At 39.7% G+C, this 19,861-nt stretch overlaps 2 protein-coding genes across 2 annotated transcripts; one reads left to right on the top strand and one right to left on the bottom strand.

Moving 5' to 3' along the window:
- Positions 1 to 22: 22 nt before the first annotated feature.
- On the bottom strand, positions 23 to 7,858 carry rnaseh2c (ribonuclease H2, subunit C). The gene is made up of 5 exons (XM_080035107.1): positions 7,845 to 7,858; positions 3,146 to 3,300; positions 2,278 to 2,390; positions 2,031 to 2,150; positions 23 to 1,310 (listed from the first exon to the last, which is right to left on the bottom strand). Exons 2-5 carry the CDS (start codon positions 3,297 to 3,299, stop codon positions 1,287 to 1,289), a joined length of 411 nt encoding a protein of 136 aa, XP_079891233.1. The 5' UTR covers position 3,300; positions 7,845 to 7,858; the 3' UTR covers positions 23 to 1,286.
- Positions 7,859 to 10,017: 2,159 nt separating this feature from the next.
- Positions 10,018 to 14,651, top strand: LOC307256348 (seipin-like). Its single transcript, XM_080035273.1, has 9 exons — positions 10,018 to 10,144; positions 10,231 to 10,309; positions 10,392 to 10,535; positions 10,668 to 10,703; positions 11,403 to 11,537; positions 11,629 to 11,726; positions 13,529 to 13,652; positions 13,814 to 13,892; positions 13,996 to 14,651. The coding sequence occupies exons 1-9, from the start codon at positions 10,101 to 10,103 to the stop codon at positions 14,124 to 14,126; spliced, it is 870 nt and encodes a 289-aa protein (XP_079891399.1). The 5' UTR covers positions 10,018 to 10,100; the 3' UTR covers positions 14,127 to 14,651.
- Positions 14,652 to 19,861: the final 5,210 nt, after the last annotated feature.

The raw sequence follows: 19,861 nt of genomic DNA on the forward strand, positions 1-19,861 counted from the left end.
ATATATCAATTGTGATTTGTGTGACAGGTTTTTCAGTGTTTGTGACTGCCAGTAATGTCTGACAGGTAAATTAAGTGGCAGTGTTCTGTCTAGTGCTTTATTTACATATTTAAAAAATCAGTTGACTGAGAAGCAAAAACCTGCACCAATGCTAAAATAAGAATCAGGTCAGTGCAGTTTTGTTATACAGGCCTTTCCTATGATCTGCTCTAATGAAACACCTTCACCAAGAGCAGATGTATACAGTATATCTGATAGAGTAGGATATCAACTGTGCCAAATGGTGCACATTTTTTTTTCCTTTTTTCCTTAATCTTCTTTAACAGTGCAATAAGTCTTTGATTAAGAAGATAAACGAGGCAACTGACCCAGAGATATGCTATAAGCTGTCTGGACTCTTTGAAAGATGTCACTCCCTTTCTCCTTTCCTTTAGACAAACAGGACAATAGCTTACCACCACAGTTTATTTAAAGGACAACCAACTGGTGCATTCCCAGTGGCTGCCCAGGATCAAATACAGAAGTTTATTGGAAAATAGCACTGTGGCCGTGTTGCCCTAATTTCAGATTTTTGACACATATTTCAGACTTTGTTTGGCGTTTTTCTGTCAGGTTGTGGGAAATTGAAAACAGTTTTTATTCTTCCAACTATTCCAGCATACATTCCCTGGTAAGATTGCAGTGAAAGTGCGAGAGGAGTGAAGGAGTTTGGGGATCAACTCTTTGATTATTGTGCCTGTTAACCTTTCCCTCTGTTGTTTCTCCTGTAATGCGACAGAAAATACACGTGACCCTCAGTAATTCTGCCATTTCTTTAAATGTGTCTTTAATTTGTAGACCCACCTGTACCACTTTTAATGTTTTGGAATTCCCGTGTAATGAAAATCGATTATGGGTTTGTACCATATCCAAACAGTTTACCAGTGGATACATAACAGGGCAGTTGAGTCACTGACTGTAAAGCGAGTTTTTAAATGGTAGCCAGGGTGCAAAATCTATTTTTTACCTTGTGAATGAACACTGTTGACTAGAAACAATGTGTAAAATATACTATAACGCTTCAGTCAATCACAAAATACACAGGTCAATCAGTTAATATTTTCTGTATTTTATTTTTTTCACTACAAAAGAGCATATCATACAAAATTATACATACAATTACACTGACCTAGTTAACATTTCTTAAGTCTGTCAATGACTCTTACCAGCAAAATGTACATTTCATTCCTAAAACGTTGAGGTGACACCAGCTTGATGCCTATTAGCAGGAAGTTTTGTCTGTCTCCTCAGTCGTCTATTGGCCCGTGGATCTGTGAAGAAACTAAATATCAGCGTCCAACCACAAACCTACCTGCCTCTGTGTCCTTGTCTTTTCAAAACAAAGCATTTTCTAATTGAACATTGAAGACAATATGGCACGTTTTGTTAATTTCAGCTTTGAACTGAAGAGAATACATAAGAAAAAAATTTAAGGACAGTGCCCCACCACTGACTCAACTGCAAATATGCACTCCAGAAATCGATTTTTAATTGAACCATATTGTATCTACTAGTCATACAGACTATTAGAGGGTGGACTCAGTTTTGAATGTAAAACATGCACTTATGTGACAGGAACATATGATTAAACCTATAGTTAATAAATCAGACGGCTGGCCTAGGCTTGAATCCTCCCCTTAAGACAAAAATGAGCTTTCCACGACGCTTCACATTTTCTTATAAAATTTGCAGAGTAAAATTTTTGTAATGGAATTATTATATCTAGATTTATTTATTTTTTGGCATTGTTATGCTTTATTGATAGTGTAGAGACAGAGTTGAAATGGGGCAGAGAGGGGAGTGACATGAATCGAACCGGGGTCCGCTGCTGGCCGAGGCCCATGGGGGGGACGCCCTAACAACTGAGCTAAGGGCGCCCCCTGTAATGGAATTATTAAGAAAAAAAGAGCCGATGCTAAGTACATTTTTTAATCCTGTGTAATGAGAGAAGCCACTGATCATTAGACGAGTGTAACACATGAAATACTCACCGCCTCAGCCAGCTCTGGCCAATCCATCGCCATGACAACTGTGTCGTCAGAGTTGGGAGGAGTCTCCAGGTTCCAGTAGGTCAGCTTGTCAAACACCGAGCTTATTTTCACTGTCCTGTCCTGGACACATGCACATAATTCAGCATCATGAAGACATAGTGACAAAATCCTCCACCGTACATCAGTCTGCCCGTCAGCACATCGTTTTTTTGTGGCTGGAAAGATGATTATGATCAGTGTTGTTTACCTCTTGGTCAGAGCTGGGCTTGTTGATCTCTTTTAGCACCAAGCCTGTGTAGCTCTGTGGACAGCTGAGCTCCTGTCCCCTCAGCAATCGCCCTCTGAATGACACCGTCTTTTCTGTCATTGGAAAAATACACAAAGGAATAGATTATTATTACAGACCGTTTTCCCCCTACTGAAAATGGATGCTGTGTTTTTAAATCCATTTAGTGTAACTACTTCATGTTCTTCTTTCAGAAGAAGGGGATTTGTTTACAATCCTGCAGTTAGTTTACAAAACATTTTTACTCTTCGTGTAATTCTTAGTATTGAATAATTATATCATCATAAAACAGAACCAAATGATTTTGAGGCACCTGGAACCAATCATAAGATTAGAATATGTTTGTAAACCAAACTGTGGGCCCTGCCGCTGTAAACAACAGTGAAACAGTAACTTTTTCAGGAAGATTTCTAACTTCAAACCATTTTCCAGGGATCCAGTTTTTCTGTGAGGAAAGTTTGTTTATACAGTCATATACATATACCTTAGAAAATGTTCACTTCTCTCACAAACCCAAAGTTACATAGTGCACCTTTAATTATCATGGTGAACAAACCCAAATCCTGACCTGCGATCTTTATGAACTAAAGAGCTATGGACCTGAAGTAACATGAAATAGATCAAAACAAGAAGTCTCAAATTAAAACATGGTATAGACCATTTTTAAGAATTTTATTCTTGATTGTCCTGCTGAGAAATTTATTTGAAAAACGATTCAAGAAGATCATGTTTGTGTGATTATTTGTTATATTGATATAAAATATTGACATATATTATTTATATTATGATATATAAATCTGACAGATATCATACACATCCTTAGTTGTACCTTGTTTGCAGTCTTTCGTAGTAGCAGTAAAGTATTGCGAGACCTCGGCTGGCCCGTCGTGTTCAATCTCACAGGGCATTAGGTGGACCGGAGCTCTCTGGGCCTGGCCCACAGGTGACACCTGAACGAGGGTAACACTGGTGTTACAGGACATCCTGCCAACAGAAGACAGGATAGGAAAAAACACATGAATAACAACTAATTATTTTAAAGTTTAAACCTAAAAAAATAATGTTAAACAAACAACACACGAAGTTCAGCCTTTAGTAACCTAACCTTGGATTTGATACGAATACATGCTTAAGAAAAGTAAGAATGTAAGACTTGTTTCCCAATGCTACTCTGAATACAATTAAAGACCAATTTTACAAAAGACAAAACTGTAGAAAAAAATTACTTTTTTACCCAAATAGTCTAAAACTGAAAAGCCAATACTACTAGGAATTTCTAACTTAACCCTTAGGGCCCGTTGGTCCATTTTACGGACATTTCATTTTTCTTTTTTTGGATAATTTTGGCTGTGTTCATGCATATGGCATGAAAACTGGTAAGGAAGTGTATTTTTATATGATAATGTTATTTCCAGCTCAGCTCCTACAGTAAGGCTAAAATACACTGTATACAAACAAGAGTTACATTCAGACTGCTAAGGTCCATAAAACGTCCATTAACACCCATTCAAACACCATTTTTTCAACACACTGCCATTAAAGCATAATTGATGCATTTTTTTATATCTGGGTGTCAATCTGGGCTTCTACCTTGGAATTGAACATTTTTACTACTCTCCACCATGTTACGTCATTATGACCATATTTGGCATATGGAGAAAAAACAGGCTATTTCCACTAGATAGCACTGTCACAATCCCCCCTTCCTCTCCCTTTAGCTTTAACCCTGAGGAGTGTGTGTGTGTGTGTGTGTGTGTATGTGGGTGTGTGTGCACGTGTGTATGTGTGTGTGTGTGTGTGTGTGTGTGTGTGTGTGTGTGTGTGTGTGTATCCATGACCTATGACATTATGAGCAAAAGGCTAGTGGTTTTCAAGTGGCACTGTTTTCATTTACTCTGAATCCTCCTCCAGAGCTGGGATGTTTCCTCTGACTTTCAGTAGTGGAAAATTCAGTTGGCCCCACCAACACCCATACACAGAGATATACTCCTGCAGCCACTGGAATGGTACAGGGACCCACCTGTTACGCGTTAATGGAGGTTTCAGACACAGTGGTTGCGTTCCGAATCTCATACTCTTTCTTTTTTCTATTCTACATACTACATCCGACGATAAAAAGAATCTAGTTAGGATGCAGTAGGCATACTATTGGGACATACTTTACTCTCTTATTTCATCATAACATTGCGCCTTGATCTTGCCTCTTGCTTTTATATCCATCGCATCCCCGTTTGTTTTCATATGGAGGCTTCGTCGATGTTACGTCACTTCACGTGCGCACTGGATTGTGGGTCAGAATCGCCCAAATAGGATGCACTTTTCAACACTAACAATCTTGGCCGCATGAAGTAGGACATCCGGGTACTTCTAACCATCCTAAATCTGGCCATAAGAATCGGGACATCCTAAATCTTTTTTCTACATACTATATAGTAGAAAGTATGCGATTCGGAACGCAACCATTGTCTGTGTCAGATTCCTATTACTCGCTATCAGAATCAGACTCCATCACTGTTTCCAAAGCTTTATGTACTTCTTGTGTAAAGGCTCCCTCCATATTGCCAGGTAAGAAATAACTAGTTCCACAGTTTGCTTTGTATAAACTCTGGTTTAAATGGCAGCTGTGTAAACAGCTCAACGACTTGTTATGTGTCTCTGACGGCTGCACCTTTGATGTGATTGAAGATGGCCCATGTTTTAACTTATTTGAAGCAGTGCACTGCACATGCTTGTGTGTATGGACCTCAGGTAGGTGTGTGTGCTGTGCATTTATACAAAGTCATCTTTAGAGGGATTTTGAACCTCTGCATGAAAAACTACACATGGAACAGAGTGAATGAAAACAGTGCCACTTGAAAACCACTAGCCTTTTGCTCATAATGTCTAGGTCATGGGGATACACACACACACACACACACACACACACACACACAGTCTCTCTCATACACACAACTTTATTTAGCCAATGATGTCCCTGTTACACTGTTCTTGGCCCGTTCACTGTTCACTGTTCACTTCTGGATAATAACAAAAAGAGTGGAAAATGTGCATGGACTGCAGGTGAGGTTCTTTTCCTAACTCAAAAATTCAATTTATGATTAGTACTGATGTTGGTTTAAAATTCAAGCCTAAAAAAGTTGGAAAAATATCGATGTATAATATTTTTTATAGCTACCTTTTTCAAAAGTCCATTTTACGTACCTTAGCGGTATGAGTGTCAGTTTATTACACTGTACAAAAAATAATAATGCCTAAATATCTGTGTTGCTGCTCAGCATTGACATATCCCAGGCCTAATAATTCAATACAAAAAAAAATTGTTTGCATGTAGTATATTGAAAATAATAAACATTTTCAGTTTTTTCCTCCAAAATACGATGTCATCATGACCAAAACCTGGCAATTAAAGGGTTAACATCTTTTAAAATTCATGACTATTTTATATTAATAGTTAGGTCAGATGTGGGGGAAAATAATTGGCAAAAAAAAGTTAAAAAAAAAGAATGTATAACATTTTTTATAGCTACCTCAATGAAATGTCCATTTTACGGACCTTAGCGGTACGAGTGTGAGTATTTGACACTGCACAAAAAATAATAATGCCTGAAAATCAGTTTTGCTGCTCATCATTGACACATCACAGGCCTAATAATTCAACACAAAAAAAATTAGTTTGCATGTAGTATATTGAAAATATTTCAGTTTTTCAGTTTTTTTCATCTAAAATACGATGGCATCATGACCAAAACCTGGCATTTAAAGGGTTAACATCTTTTAAAATTCATGACTATTTTATATTAATAGTTAGGGCAGATGTGGGGGAAAAGAATTGGCAAAAAAAAAGTTGAAAAAAAATAATGTATAATATTTTTTATAGCTACCTCAAGGAAATGTCCATTTTACGGACCTTAGCGGTACGAGTGTGAGTATTTGACACTGCACAAAAAATAATAATGCCTGAAAATCAGTTTTGCTGCTCATCATTGACACATCACAGGCCTAATAATTCAACACAAAAAAAATTAGTTTGCATGTAGTATATTGAAAATATTTCAGTTTTTCAGTTTTTTTCATCTAAAATACGATGGCATCATGACCAAAACCTGGCATTTAAAGGGTTAACATCTTTTAAAATTCATGAATATTTTATATTAATAGTTAGGGCAGATGTAGGGGAAAAGAATTGGCAAAAAAAAAGTAGAAAAAGATTAATGTATAATATTTTTTATAGCTACCTCAAGGAAATGTCCATTTTACGGACCTTAGCGGTACGAGTGTGAGTATTTGACACTGCACAAAAAATAATAATGCCTGAAAATCAGTTTTGCTGCTCATCATTGACACATCACAGGCCTAATAATTCAACACAAAAAAAAATAGTTTGCATGTAGTATATTGAAAATATTTCAGTTTTTCAGTTTTTTTCATCTAAAATACGATGGCATCATGACCAAAACCTGGCATTTAAAGGGTTAACATCTTTTAAAATTCATGACTATTTTATATTAATAGTTAGGGCAGATGTGGGGGAAAAGAATTGGCAAAAAAAAAGTTGAAAAAAAATAATGTATAATATTTTTTATAGCTACCTCAATGAAATGTCCATTTTACGGACCTTAGCGGTACGAGTGTGAGTATTTGACACTGCACAAAAAATAATAATGCCTGAAAATCAGTTTTGCTGCTCATCATTGACACATCACAGGCCTAATAATTCAACACAAAAAAAATTAGTTTGCATGTAGTATATTGAAAATATTTCAGTTTTTCAGTTTTTTTCATCTAAAATACGATGGCATCATGACCAAAACCTGGCATTTAAAGGGTTAACATCTTTTAAAATTCATGACTATTTTATATTAATAGTTAGGGCAGATGTGGGGGAAAAGAATTGGCAAAAAAAAAGTTGAAAAAAAATAATGTATAATATTTTTTATAGCTACCTCAATGAAATGTCCATTTTACGGACCTTAGCGGTACGAGTGTGCCTAATATTATAACGGGCCCTAAGGGTTAAACCAGAGGCCCCAATGTCAATGTAAACATGGCATCATCAGGCCATCCTGTATATTATTGTTTTACATTATCATTTATATTATTATATACATGATATCCTACTTCCCTGCAAACTTATCATGTAAGACTATTGACAAATTGATTTAAGAATTGTTAATACCAAATAGGCATAGCTAGGCTACTTAATAACCTTATTTTTTTTACAAATGAATTCACTGCCTTTTAAGACCTTTTAAGGACCTACAGGTGCCTTGGTTTATGAACTGCAGTTGTTCCTTTAGTTTAGGTTCACCTGTGTCTGTTGGTATAATCTTACTAGCTGCCACTCCAGCATAGGCAGTTTGATGATGAATATGTATAATGAAATGCTTTTTGTGGATAAATATTTGCATCACTGTTTTAATAAATGCATCAAGGTTTTGAGCATGTAATTGACGTATAAGCGCATTCTATCGTTTCATCCTGTAACATGTTGTTAAATAGCTTTTTGAGAGGAAAATCTCCAACATTACCTTACAGCAGCTTCCCAAACTCTTGTCTGGTCTGCGGCTGCGCGAGTCGCTGCGTCTGATTGGACGAACGCTTCTTCTTCTACGCTCAAAGATATTTTGGCGGGATTTTTCAGTTCTGTCAAAGGATGTCTCCCCCTTCTGGAGACTGATTAATTTCCTCACTTTATTCTTTTTAATTTCTGCCTTTCTTTTAACTTTCGTCCTCTTTATTCTTAGGTTTTCGTTTCTAACTGTAATTAGTAGCCTACTGGGTTATGTTCTAGTCACCTACTTAATGATTGAACATAGGCCTATATCTATTTTTTCTTATTGTGTCTGTCTTTATGTTGCATTATTTAACGTCTAGACTTTCAGTCTCTATTTCACTTATCCTGGACGAGCTCACAGACGTTTCTGCAATTTCCCTCCGTTATTATGTGTCAATTTTCTTATTGTTTTACATTATCATTTATATTATGATATAAATATTCACGCAGTCAAATTTTAACATACCACCAGACAATGAGGGATTTTGTCTCATAGCAATTCAAGAATGAAGACTTCTCTAAATAGAATGCAGCATAATGACTAAAAGATCCAGATGTTTTTTTTTATATGATACTATCAGTTAAAATATACAATTGTATTTGCTGGCTAATAACTCTAAGGCAAGGATCTATCCAAATACAATGCATGTATACTCTGTTGCGCAAGCGCATCAATATTTTTGGCATTCAGAGGCGCTATCCAACAATATCAGACAATCAGCAATATATGCAGAAATTAGAGTTTTTCAGCACATTTAGCAACATTGGAAAAAAAATTAAACAAACAATTCACCAATTGGACATATGTGAGTATGAATTAGTATTAAAAAGCTTTTGTGGATAAAAGTATATGTGCAAAAATACAGTTATTGAATAAGCTCAAAATATATATGCTCCCATTAACCTGAATATTGTCACAAAAGGCCATTTTTAACAACTGCCAAAACAAAATATAAAATTAAGCAGTGTTGTTATATTCCTACGGGGTACAGAGTGTAGTTTGTTGCATAGCCTAAATACTTTTGAGGCATAAACTCGAGTTCTGAAGCCTCGGGCCTGTTGTCGGTGTCATGTTCAACACTGAGAACTCTGTTCCAGTTGGCAGCAGCATCTCTCTTCATGTGGGATGGACTAAACACCATCCAATGACAGCTTTCAGGAGCCAGGGATACGTTATTGGGGGAGCTTCAACAGTGCAGTAAAAACAAGGAAGGGTCAAGCTGTGGACTAAGACACTTCAGGCCAAGGAGAAGTGATTGACCAACAGCTCACAGTAGGCCAACAGAAGCCAGGGGTGAGTTTTCCTCTTTTATTTATTTTTTAGTAAAACAGAGTATTGTTGCATGCGTGTTGATGTCTTAAGTCAAATGTTTCCTTGACATTTTGAATTTAATATTCAGTTAAAAGTGTGTCAGACTATAATCCTTGCTTTGTGTTGAGCAAGTCGTAACTCCCTTTCTCTTTTATTATATCATAGAATACCATCAAAACTTTATTTCCATGAAGAAGCTGAGAAAACAACTTAAAAATTGCTTAACTTAACAGGCATACATCTTCTGATGGAGAGTGATAAACACCATTAATCCGCCAACATTGTTACACAATACATGTTGCATCAAAACGAACTGTCTGATACCCATTGTTGATACTATGCTTCTCTATATATGTAATAGAGTCAAAGTGGCAGTGTTGAGTCATCTGATTCGGAAGGCCTCTGCTTGTGACTGATATTGGACTCAGTGGTTTGGCAGCTCAAAGTGGTGCTTGTGTGAGTATTTGTATGACGTTAAACAGACAATGCTCCATCTATCTTTCTTCAAGAACTGTATAAATTGGTGGAAGACATTCAAGACTAGTATTTGGTCACACTCGTCTTTTAAAACTTGCTGAATGTGGTTGCATTTGACCTTTTTTTAGATATTTTTAATAATTTGTTTTATATGTAGTTTTGCTTTTTATTCTAAATCTTGTCCTAATCTGTTTTTACAAACATTTTAAATTTCCTTCATTTTTTGTCTGTTGATGTTTAGACTTCATGGATCAAGGAAGCCAATTACGCCAGGAGCAGTCTGTCCTTTTAGGCCGGGCGCTGCTGAGGCTCCAGGATGCTGTTCTCATGGCGACGACACGCGCCCGTCAGAGACTCATGCAGGGCGCTGTGGTGTTCTCTATCATCGCCCTGCTACTTTGGGTTTCTGCATTTTTATACGGGAGCTTCTACTACTCTTACATGCCGACGCCGGCTTTTTCCACAGCTGTGCACTATCACTACAGGTGTGTGACATGAAGTCCTCAAACACACTGTAGTTTATGTGTGCTTTTACTGTCACTCACTCATTCCCATTTTTTTTCCCCTGCAGGTCAGGCTGTGAAAATCATGCCTCGTTTTTGTGCTCCTATCCCATGGCCAACATCTCTCTGATGAAGAAAAAGAAGCATGTGTGTAGGAACTTGTGTGTTTTTGTATGTGTCAATCTCTGACTGTGTATTCATTCTGTTTTTTTTTTAAATGCACATCCAGGTGCTGACATTTGGCCAGGCCTATCAGATCACTTTGCAGCTTGAGATGCCCGAGTCTCAAGTCAATCAGGACCTGGGGATGTTCATGATCCAGACCTCCTGTTTCTCTCGGGACGGAGGCAAAGTCCACTACTCTGCTCGCCCCGTAAGTTGCACTAAAGACTTGTTCAGCTCAACGAGGTGCCACAATGTGCACACAGGAATCAAATCAGTGCTTTATGGCTTTAGTTCTTGCAGACTCCACTGATTCACCGTCGCATTGCTGTGTGTTTCTCAGGCAAGACAACTGCTGTCCGCCTCCAGCTCTCGCTTTGTGAGTACAATAACCTTTTAATCACAGCCAGGTTAAGGCTGCTAATGCTTGCTGCAGAGCTCCACTCACACAGAAGGTGATCTCAGGTGATTTTAGCTGACAAACATGTAAACAAATGACTGACACAAATTCATGATGGGACAAAAGATCTTCCAGTTAATTAACATGTAAGGGGTCCCATGACTCCCATCATTAACTTTAATGACTTTATTTAACAAGGTGTGATCAGAAAACATGAGCATCGTAATGCAATTGAGTGCACCGGTCCTGACATTATATTAGAAAGGTATTGAAGTAACAGTCTGTAATTTGTGGCCTTTGTACTGCATTAAATAATAAGAGGTTTTCTTGTATATTGTTCAATAGACCATACAAAACGGTCTATTTGAAACACCTCTAGGTCACATCCACTACCACAAAGTACAGCCTCAAAACTTACCCCAGAACTGAGTTAATTCTATTGTGTTGCACTTTATAACATTGGGAATGGGGTATAAATGTGTTTGGTTTGCTGGTGTGGGTCACTAAAGGAATCAATTGATAAAATAGAGTCCACTGAGATCAGCTTTTGTTCAGCACACAACCCAATCATTGAGGTGTACAGAAAAACATCAATCATCCTTTCCTTAATATCCATCGTGATAACATGTTCTTGGGATTGTGCATTTGTTAGTACTTGTGTTGTCTTGTTGTGGTCAGAGCATGCTGAGATACCGTTCAGACCTCCTGAGGCTCCTGGGGACTGTGATGTTCCTCCCTGCCTTCCTGACCGGAGTAGCAGAGGAAAAACAAGTGCTGGAGGTGCTGCTCTTCTCAGAGTACATTGAAGACCCTGTGAGTTCTGCAAAGCTTTGTCAATGTGTTTTTGAAGAGCAGGCAAGATGTGTTGAGGTTCACCTAAAAAAAAAAATGTCTTCATTTACAGTATGCCCCGTCGGTCACGGCGGTCATTGAAATCCTATCCAGCAAGGTGCAGATCTACTCGTCCCAGATCAACATTCATGCCCATTACACTGGTATAAGGTAAGAGCCATGGTGCAAATAACTGCAACTTGAAACTAGTGTGTGCACCATGCTGTGTAATAGATCTGACTGTACATGCTATCTGATGATGAAATTCCATGTGTTTTCACAAATTGAAGCTGCAATGGATAGAATGTCTCATTTCTGTGGATAGTTACTATGTGTTTGAATATTTACCAACTAGTATCAAGATAGTAGTATCATTGTAGTATTTTGGTGACACAGAAAATGGGAAGCACACATTTCTCCAATAACAGTAGCTTCATTAGACCAGAATCCAATGACATCACATAATGCATTTGGAATACACAACCTATATCTCCACTGGAGAAACTCACTCTCTAATTCTCCATTTAAACTTACAGCCCACAGTGAAATGGCTGGTAAACAAAACAAAAATCAGGCTAGAGGACTCAATTGCGAGACTCACAGACAGGACCGTCTTTAGTAGAACAAACGGGGCAGCTCAGTCCGTAGGGACTTGGATTCCAGTCCAGCATGGACCAGTCTTGAAATGGTGGCTGGAGTGGTGCCAGTCTATCTTCTGTGCACATCCAAGTGCACCCTCAAGCAAGACACTGATCCCCTAAACTGCTTGAAGCACTGCCTCTATTACACAGACAGCCTGCTCTGACATCTCTCATTATGCAATTGTAGGTCCAGTTTACATGTCTGTGTTACGGGGACAATAAAGTCTAAAGTCTAAACTCTAAAGTCATAATAACAGGGTGAAAATGTAATTTCCCCCAGGGGATTCATAAAGTATTACTTCTTCGTCTTAAAGGTTCAGTAAGCGGAATGGTCAGTTTAGCTAACTTCCTGTCACTGACTGCAGTTAGCAGTCCCCTCCCTCGTCCCCATGTCACCACATTAATGCACTGCGGTCTTCAAACAGCGAGTTATCTAGCATCATCTCAGATAAGTAAGTGTGATAAAACATGATAAAAACCATCGAAACAGACATTGGGAAGGATTTTTACCTGCTCTGCCATTGTAGGCACATAAACATTCACCCATCTGTCGCCCTGCGCGTGCACCGGCAGTGAGACGGATGCCGGTTTTTAGCGTTCTCTCTTGTGATTGGATATTAGTTTCAGGATCCCCGAACAGTTTATTTGCCGATTACATGCAGAGCAGCTGACTGAGAGATCGGCTTTATGAAACGCGCACACTATGTAAGTGATCACTGTATGAATAAAGAGCGATTTAACACTTATACTAACATAAATAAATCGCTTACTTCACCTTTAAGATCTCTTTCCGTTTCTATAATTTCTCTGCAACTGATTCCTCTCCTCTTGCTCACATCCTCCTGACCCCTTATCCAAAACCAACACCTGACTGTCTTTCCTCAGAATCAGCTTCAGAAAGATCTTTTGCAACAGAACAATGACAAATCCTGGATAATAATGTCGAAAATATGTTGTCTGTTTTATAAGTACACCATAGGGGATGGGGATAATGAGGGACAGGTGAAACTAATCAGGGCCCAGTCAGAGAAAACACACAGGAGCAGGAGGTGAAGTATCTGAAATGAGGGGAGAGATGAGTTTTCAAAATGTACATTTTCAACTGTAAATCAAAACATAAAACATAACCTAGGGAGCAGGGTAGGACGTGACACGCAGTGGAATAAATCTAACATGTTCAGATGTTTCCCGAAGGAAATTATTGAAAATTACCTGCTGGCCTAGGAGTGGTCAAACTCAGAGATAAAAAAAAAACAGCCTCTCTTAAACACCTTATCACATTATAAACACTGAAATGCAATTACTTTGTTTTTTTTTCCTTCCATTTCTCAGATACTTGTTGTTCAACTTCCCTCTATTCTCATCCGTGGTGGGCGTGACCAGTAACTTCGTCTTCCTAGGCTTTCTCTTCCTCTTCAGCTACTTGAGGCTCCTGTTAAAAGCGGGACCAAAGCTGGTGAGAGAAAAAGCCTATTACTGCACACAGCATTCAAGTGTCTATCTTCAGCTGTGGGATTGCATACTTCATGGGTTTGATTTTAAGAGAGTGTGAATTATAACCATGGTTTGTTTTCCAGATCTTAAGCTTAAGAGCATTATTTTAATTGTTGTTTATAGCTCGGAACAGATGGACTCGTGTCAGAGGAGGAACATAATGTGAACAGCAACCAGCAAGAGGAGGTGCCTGCTGCGTCAGGTATACGGAAAAAAACACGGGCACAGAGAATTTCAGCATTATTCATGTTTTTTTTTTGCATCAGTCCCCTTGTATTGACTGGAAGAATACATTTTCTTAACAGGTGCTACAGAGCTGCTGGGTCCCCTCCAGAGAGGCACCACAAATCTGCGCCGGCGTGGCCCCCCTTGGTACTTTGGCAGTAACACAGCGGTGCGGAATGAACACACAAATGGTCAGACTGAAGTTAATTAATCGGACGCAGCCTGAGGCAATCCGAAGTGAATGAGATGGGGAAAGTGCAGAGAGCAGTCTTGACTCACACACACCACTGAAAAATTTGCTTGGTGACAACCTGAGCTGCTCAGTGTTGGTGGGATCAGGACCTTGTGATTTAATGGGATAGACACATGCATAGGCTACTATCATCACTCATTCAAATCCCCCATTGTCATTTGTATTACTTTGATTCCATAAATACATAAAACATTAGGAAATAAGTAAGCATAAGCACGGACAATATAATTATCATAGATTGTCGTTTCATCCTGCTTCTTTTTACAGTACAATAGTAATTGCAATTCATTTTTAATTTACATTGTCAGTTTTTATTTCCAAAACTTTCACGATGCATATTTCTCTAGTGTCCATTCATTTTATTGTGCCACTTCTGCGTGCACAAAAACTGTATCAAAAGGCTGAGCACTAACTAGCTGGATCTTCTGTTTGTTTGTTTTCAGCTGTTTTCTCATGCTTGTTGAAATGTTAACTTAAAATGTTGTAAACCTGTCTGTTAATTGAGCAATCTAAAGCATGTGTGACAACTTTTGCATCTTTCTGCGCTATAAATAAATATGTATAAGTTGATTTAATTCAAAGCCTAAATGTATATCACTTGGCTTCAAATCTATTCTAAAGTATAGTTTAACCGTTGCAATAAAGAAAAATGTTTCTTAATTGTTCATCACATTTTTGGTTTAATCTTTCGTGGAGTCAGAACACACTAACCCTAAAACAGTAGACCACGCCCACATTTGGTGGGAGGACACCTCAGTGTGTTTCCGCCCTGCTGTCTGACACAGACCGGTGTCATTCCTGGATGTCCTCTGTGTCGCCTTTGGAAACTTACTAACGTCACGGCATGCAAAGTGTGGCTCAAGCAGGGAGAATGAGAGCGGGACGTAGCTCGCTGACGGGCACAGAGCTTACTACCACAGGAACACGAACAGGTGAAAGACACAGGTAGGCTAAGGTGAGTCAGACACACATTGATCATGTCTAGTTTTATACTTCCAATCATGTCATGTCAGGTAAGCTTAGTAATGCTCTCTGAGGCTGTGTAAGAGCTGTGTTTGGACTTGTGAATGAATTTCCCACAAACATATTCAATGAACTGTGCCTCTCTTGTGAACATTTCTGTGTTTTCCTTTGTACAAGCACATGTCGGACCCATGGAGTAGATTTACCATCGACGCGCCACGCTGGACATGAAGATGGATGTCTCAGAGGATGACCAAATGGAGGGAATGCAGATGGAGGTGGAGGACAGTGAGAAAAGTGTGGACAACAACGACTGTGCTGCCAGACTATCAGATGAGACGCACCCATATCTGACCATCAGTGAAGGGCCCTCCGGCAGCTGCAGGAGGATCAGAGTGAGATCCAGACCCAGGCTCATGTCTACAAAAAGCTTCCCTCCTTACAGCCAGTGTATCGGTGGACTCGGGGAGGACGGAGACATGGACAATGAGCTCAGTTCCGACTCAAACAACGATTACCGGCTCTTTTCCAGACACGATGACATGGTGAGAGAAGACAGTCAAGGCACAGAAAGGAATCAGGACTCTGACTTGAACGGAAGATGCGCACGGGATGAGGTGAGGGCCAAATGGAGGACAAGCAGGAAGCAGACGTTTGGGGGCAGCTATGAAGCTGACACAAACGGATGGAGCAGGAAAAGAAGGGTGGAAGGGACTGAAAGAGAAAGGGACCGTGATGACAGGGAAAGGGAAGGGGGCGCAGAGAATGAGGGGAAGCTGCGGAGAAGCAGAAATGTAAGCTTTGAGATGGAGAGAGAAGAGGAGGATGAAGAAGATCGGAAGAGATTTCCTGTTTCAGCAGTAGGTCAGGGGGCTGAGGGGGAGGGGAGTGAGGGGACCCCAGAGGAGCTGCTGCCGGGTAGAGAGGGCTCCACGCCCCCCCGGTGGTCCTCCCATCATCCCATCCTCTCCAAGTTTCTGCAGTCCTCTTCCTCCTCGTCCTCCACCTCCTCCATCAGCCTGTCCTCAGCCGAGAGCGATGAGGTCTTCAGCGACGGAGAGGACGCTGGCTCCAAAAGGAGGGCTTTCAGGAAGGTGAGAAAAACCTAAGTGGATGCTTTAAAAGTATATTTTCACTTGATGAGGGCATTTGCTATCCCGATCTGTGCATGTGCATGTGGCTCCTCTGGTTTTCCACGGAAGAGGCTTACAACTATATTTCTCAACTGTTGTTTGCACCTGTGGTCCTGGTGATTTGCATGGGCTTGAAAGAGGACTTTGACAGGGTCAGATTTGAATGGCGTTTGCATGCCTGGCTGCTGCTGCTGCCGCTGCAGATATGAGAGTAGAGGGGAGTAGACTGTGGGAGGAGGACAAGTGAGTAGATTTTCACAGTGCAGTCTCCATTGTCAGACACTGAACAGAAAGTAGTCTGGAAGTACTGAATAATAGACATACTGACAAATAAGCATCTTCAAAAAAATTTAAAGATGAAGCCTTGGTTGTTATGTGGACATTTCATCACGCTACAAACTTCTTGTGTCTCTACTGAGCATGCACTAAGGCCTATTTCAGGTAGCAGGTTTTGAGGCAACTCAGAGTTTGTTCGCTCTGAGTTAGTGGAAACTCTTGGATAACCCAGAGTTGCTCATCTCTGAGTTGACCAACTCAGAGCGCAGGGTTAAACTCAGAGTTTGTAAACCCTGCTACCTGAAACAGGCCTCAGGTGTATGTGTTAGATTGCCTTTGTTTTTGGCCTTTCAGAGTTCATACTGTGTCTGGTGGCAGCTGATTTGCATGTATACAAAACAGGTCCTCACAGTCTAGGTATGCACTGTTTGTAAACACCAAACACTGACACTCAGAACAGTTTCTGACACCTAAGAGGTGTTCCCGAAGAATGTCATTCACTCTGCTCTATATTTTCCGAGGGTGTTGGACCTTTAACGATATGATTGATTTATGGTTGATACATTTTCCATAAAGACAGAAAGTATTCAGAATGACAATACATTTAATTTAATCATCTGAATGCTTTTTGTCAAAAGAAAATGCCATGAGCTGGCCTTTTTCACAGCATATATTTTCACATGTGGAACTAGACCTGGTGTGCTGAACTGTGAAAGTGCAGTGGTGGTAGGCAATGCTTTAAAGAAGGTCAAGCTCCTTAGAAGCTACAATAAATTACAAGCTAACTGCGACCTGACATTAAGGTCGCACTTACCTCGTACCATATTGTAGTCAGTACTGAACTTAGCTGCTTAGCTTTTAATTTCTGCTGGCTCAATGACATTGTTGACATTATAAAAGTACTGCAGGACTCACTAAACATTACCCAGTAATGATTCAAAACTCTAAGCATTAGCCTAAAAGTAGGTGTACGGTTCTGATCTAATCCTGCTTGCAGTTGGGGACCTTCCCACTTGCATGCATGCAGACATTCAGGTTTAGATGAACCGGAAATTCTGAATAGCCTGCAGGTGAATGTGTTTTGTCGGTATCCTTTACACATTTTAGCGTGTCAAAGATGTGACCTGCCCCTTCAAGTACATCCCGGAAAACAATGAGCTATGTTGTAATTATGACAATGATAACTTCATACACATAGGACATAGGACATGGACAGGATACACAGGTGTGTTACCAAACAACAATAATCTGCTTTTCTTTTTGTGCCTCAGTGCCGCTCCTGGAAAACCTACCTGACCATGATGCACTGGTCGCTACGGCGGCAGAGTTCCTGGGTCCAGCTGGCTGGACATCAAGGCATGTGTTATACAAAACAGACTACTATGACCATGCTACAAGTGTGGATGAGAGGATCGAAACAGTAAACAGAAATACATTCACTGCTGCACTAATCTCTACTACAGTACTTTTTACTGGATGTAGCTCACAGAACCACATATGTAAATATCACTGCTGCTGTGTTATGACCTTTTATCGGAAATAAAAACCGTCTTTGTTGCAGTCTTTTTGGGTTTTAACATTGTGTTTGAGAACTTGTTCCTTTCTGAAGAGCCTTTTTGCTTTGCTAAACAAATTTCTTGTTTTTTTGCTGTCACCAGGTAACCTTCAGCTAAGTGAGGGAGGGGAGGTGTTGAAACTGCACAGTGAGGTGGAGGAAAAGTGCCTGGACTGCTTGATGCGAGACACGCTGAGACCCTTTGTCCCGCAGTACCACGGCCTGGTCACCAGGGGAGAGCACTGCTACATCCGCCTGGAGGACCTGCTGAACGGTCTGAAGAGACCCTTCATCATGGACTGCAAGATGGGAGTCAGGTGGGTTCGTGAGAGCAAGGTTAATGTTAATTTCTTCCCTTGATGGGAGTAAACCCGCTTTTGCTTAAATCTCCTTAATAATTGCTCAGTGAGGATGTAATTCACTATAGCTTTTACGTTTAAGTTTCTACCTTTTTGTGGTTAATAATTGGAATTTATGTTTACATTTTGTGTACTATAAGCCACAGCCTCTAGTGTGGAAATTACTATTTAAAACTTTCCCAATTACGTCTGATGGATGGATGTCTTGGAATTCGAACAAAATATAATTTTAACATTGGCTTTGGGCCTGTAGCAATATGTTTATATTTGGGTTACCTTCTCAGGACATACCAGGAGGACGAACTGATGAAAGCCCGGGCCAAGGCCTCCCTGCGGAGTGATATGTACCAGAAGATGATGAAAGTAGACCCATCAGCTCCGTCAGCGGAGGAACACGCACAGAAAGGGGTGACCAAGTGGCGATACCTTCAGTGGAGGGACACAACCAGTTCTACAGCCACACTGGGCTTCAGGATAGAGGGCATCATGGTAAGAGTAAAGGCCAGAAAAATCCCTGCACAACTGATTTTAGCCAGAAACTTCGATATACCTGAACTTTTTAATTGTCTGAAGTTCTAATGTTTGCCATGTTGTGTGTATTCTCTGCAACCCAGACAGATGACGGCAATGTCCAGCGGGACTTCAGGGGAATCCGGACCGTGACTCAGGTCACAGAGGCATTGCTCTACTTCACCAGAAGTCAGCTGGATATCCTGGTCAGTGCTTTCTGTCATTGAAATTTAAATGACATCACTTTTCCATTAGAAAAACATGTGCTAAGCTAAAAAAAATTAACAATTTCATGATTGACTGAGCAATCTCACAAACTGAACTTGAATAAAAATGTGATAGTTACCAATACATAATCAATGCATCTAAAGACAGTTATGTGTACTAAAAACTACCAAACATGCCATACAGGTATTGTCTTTAAAACTGTTATAATGAAGATTAAAAATGAGCATTCCAAAAACAAAAGGATGTTAAACCCAAAGTGTACAAAAACTATGAAAATGCCCTAATTCCACAGATTTTCCTCTTTTACTTCCTTAATCTTTGCTTCTGACTATAAGTCGCTTAATTAAATGAATATTTCACCCTGTAATGTGTGTACCATTTTTTGTGTTCTCAGAAAGCATACCACTCTAGACTACTGGCCCTCAGTGATGCGCTGAAGCACTCACTATTCTTCAGAACACATGAGGTTTGTTTACATATGGACACAAATCTTCTTCTTTTTAAATTTGTCTTTATTTACATATTTATAGATACGTATCTTTTGATCCAGTTTATATCCAGCTCAAATGCATCTTTGCTTCGAATCCCTATGACGATCTACATATATTCATATGTTTTGACCTTATCAGGTGATTGGCAGCTCGCTACTCTTTGTCCACGACCACAGCA

This window comes from Ammodytes marinus (assembly GCF_949987685.1).
Source record: "Ammodytes marinus genome assembly, chromosome: 10".
Lineage (NCBI taxonomy): Eukaryota > Metazoa > Chordata > Actinopteri > Uranoscopiformes > Ammodytidae > Ammodytes > Ammodytes marinus.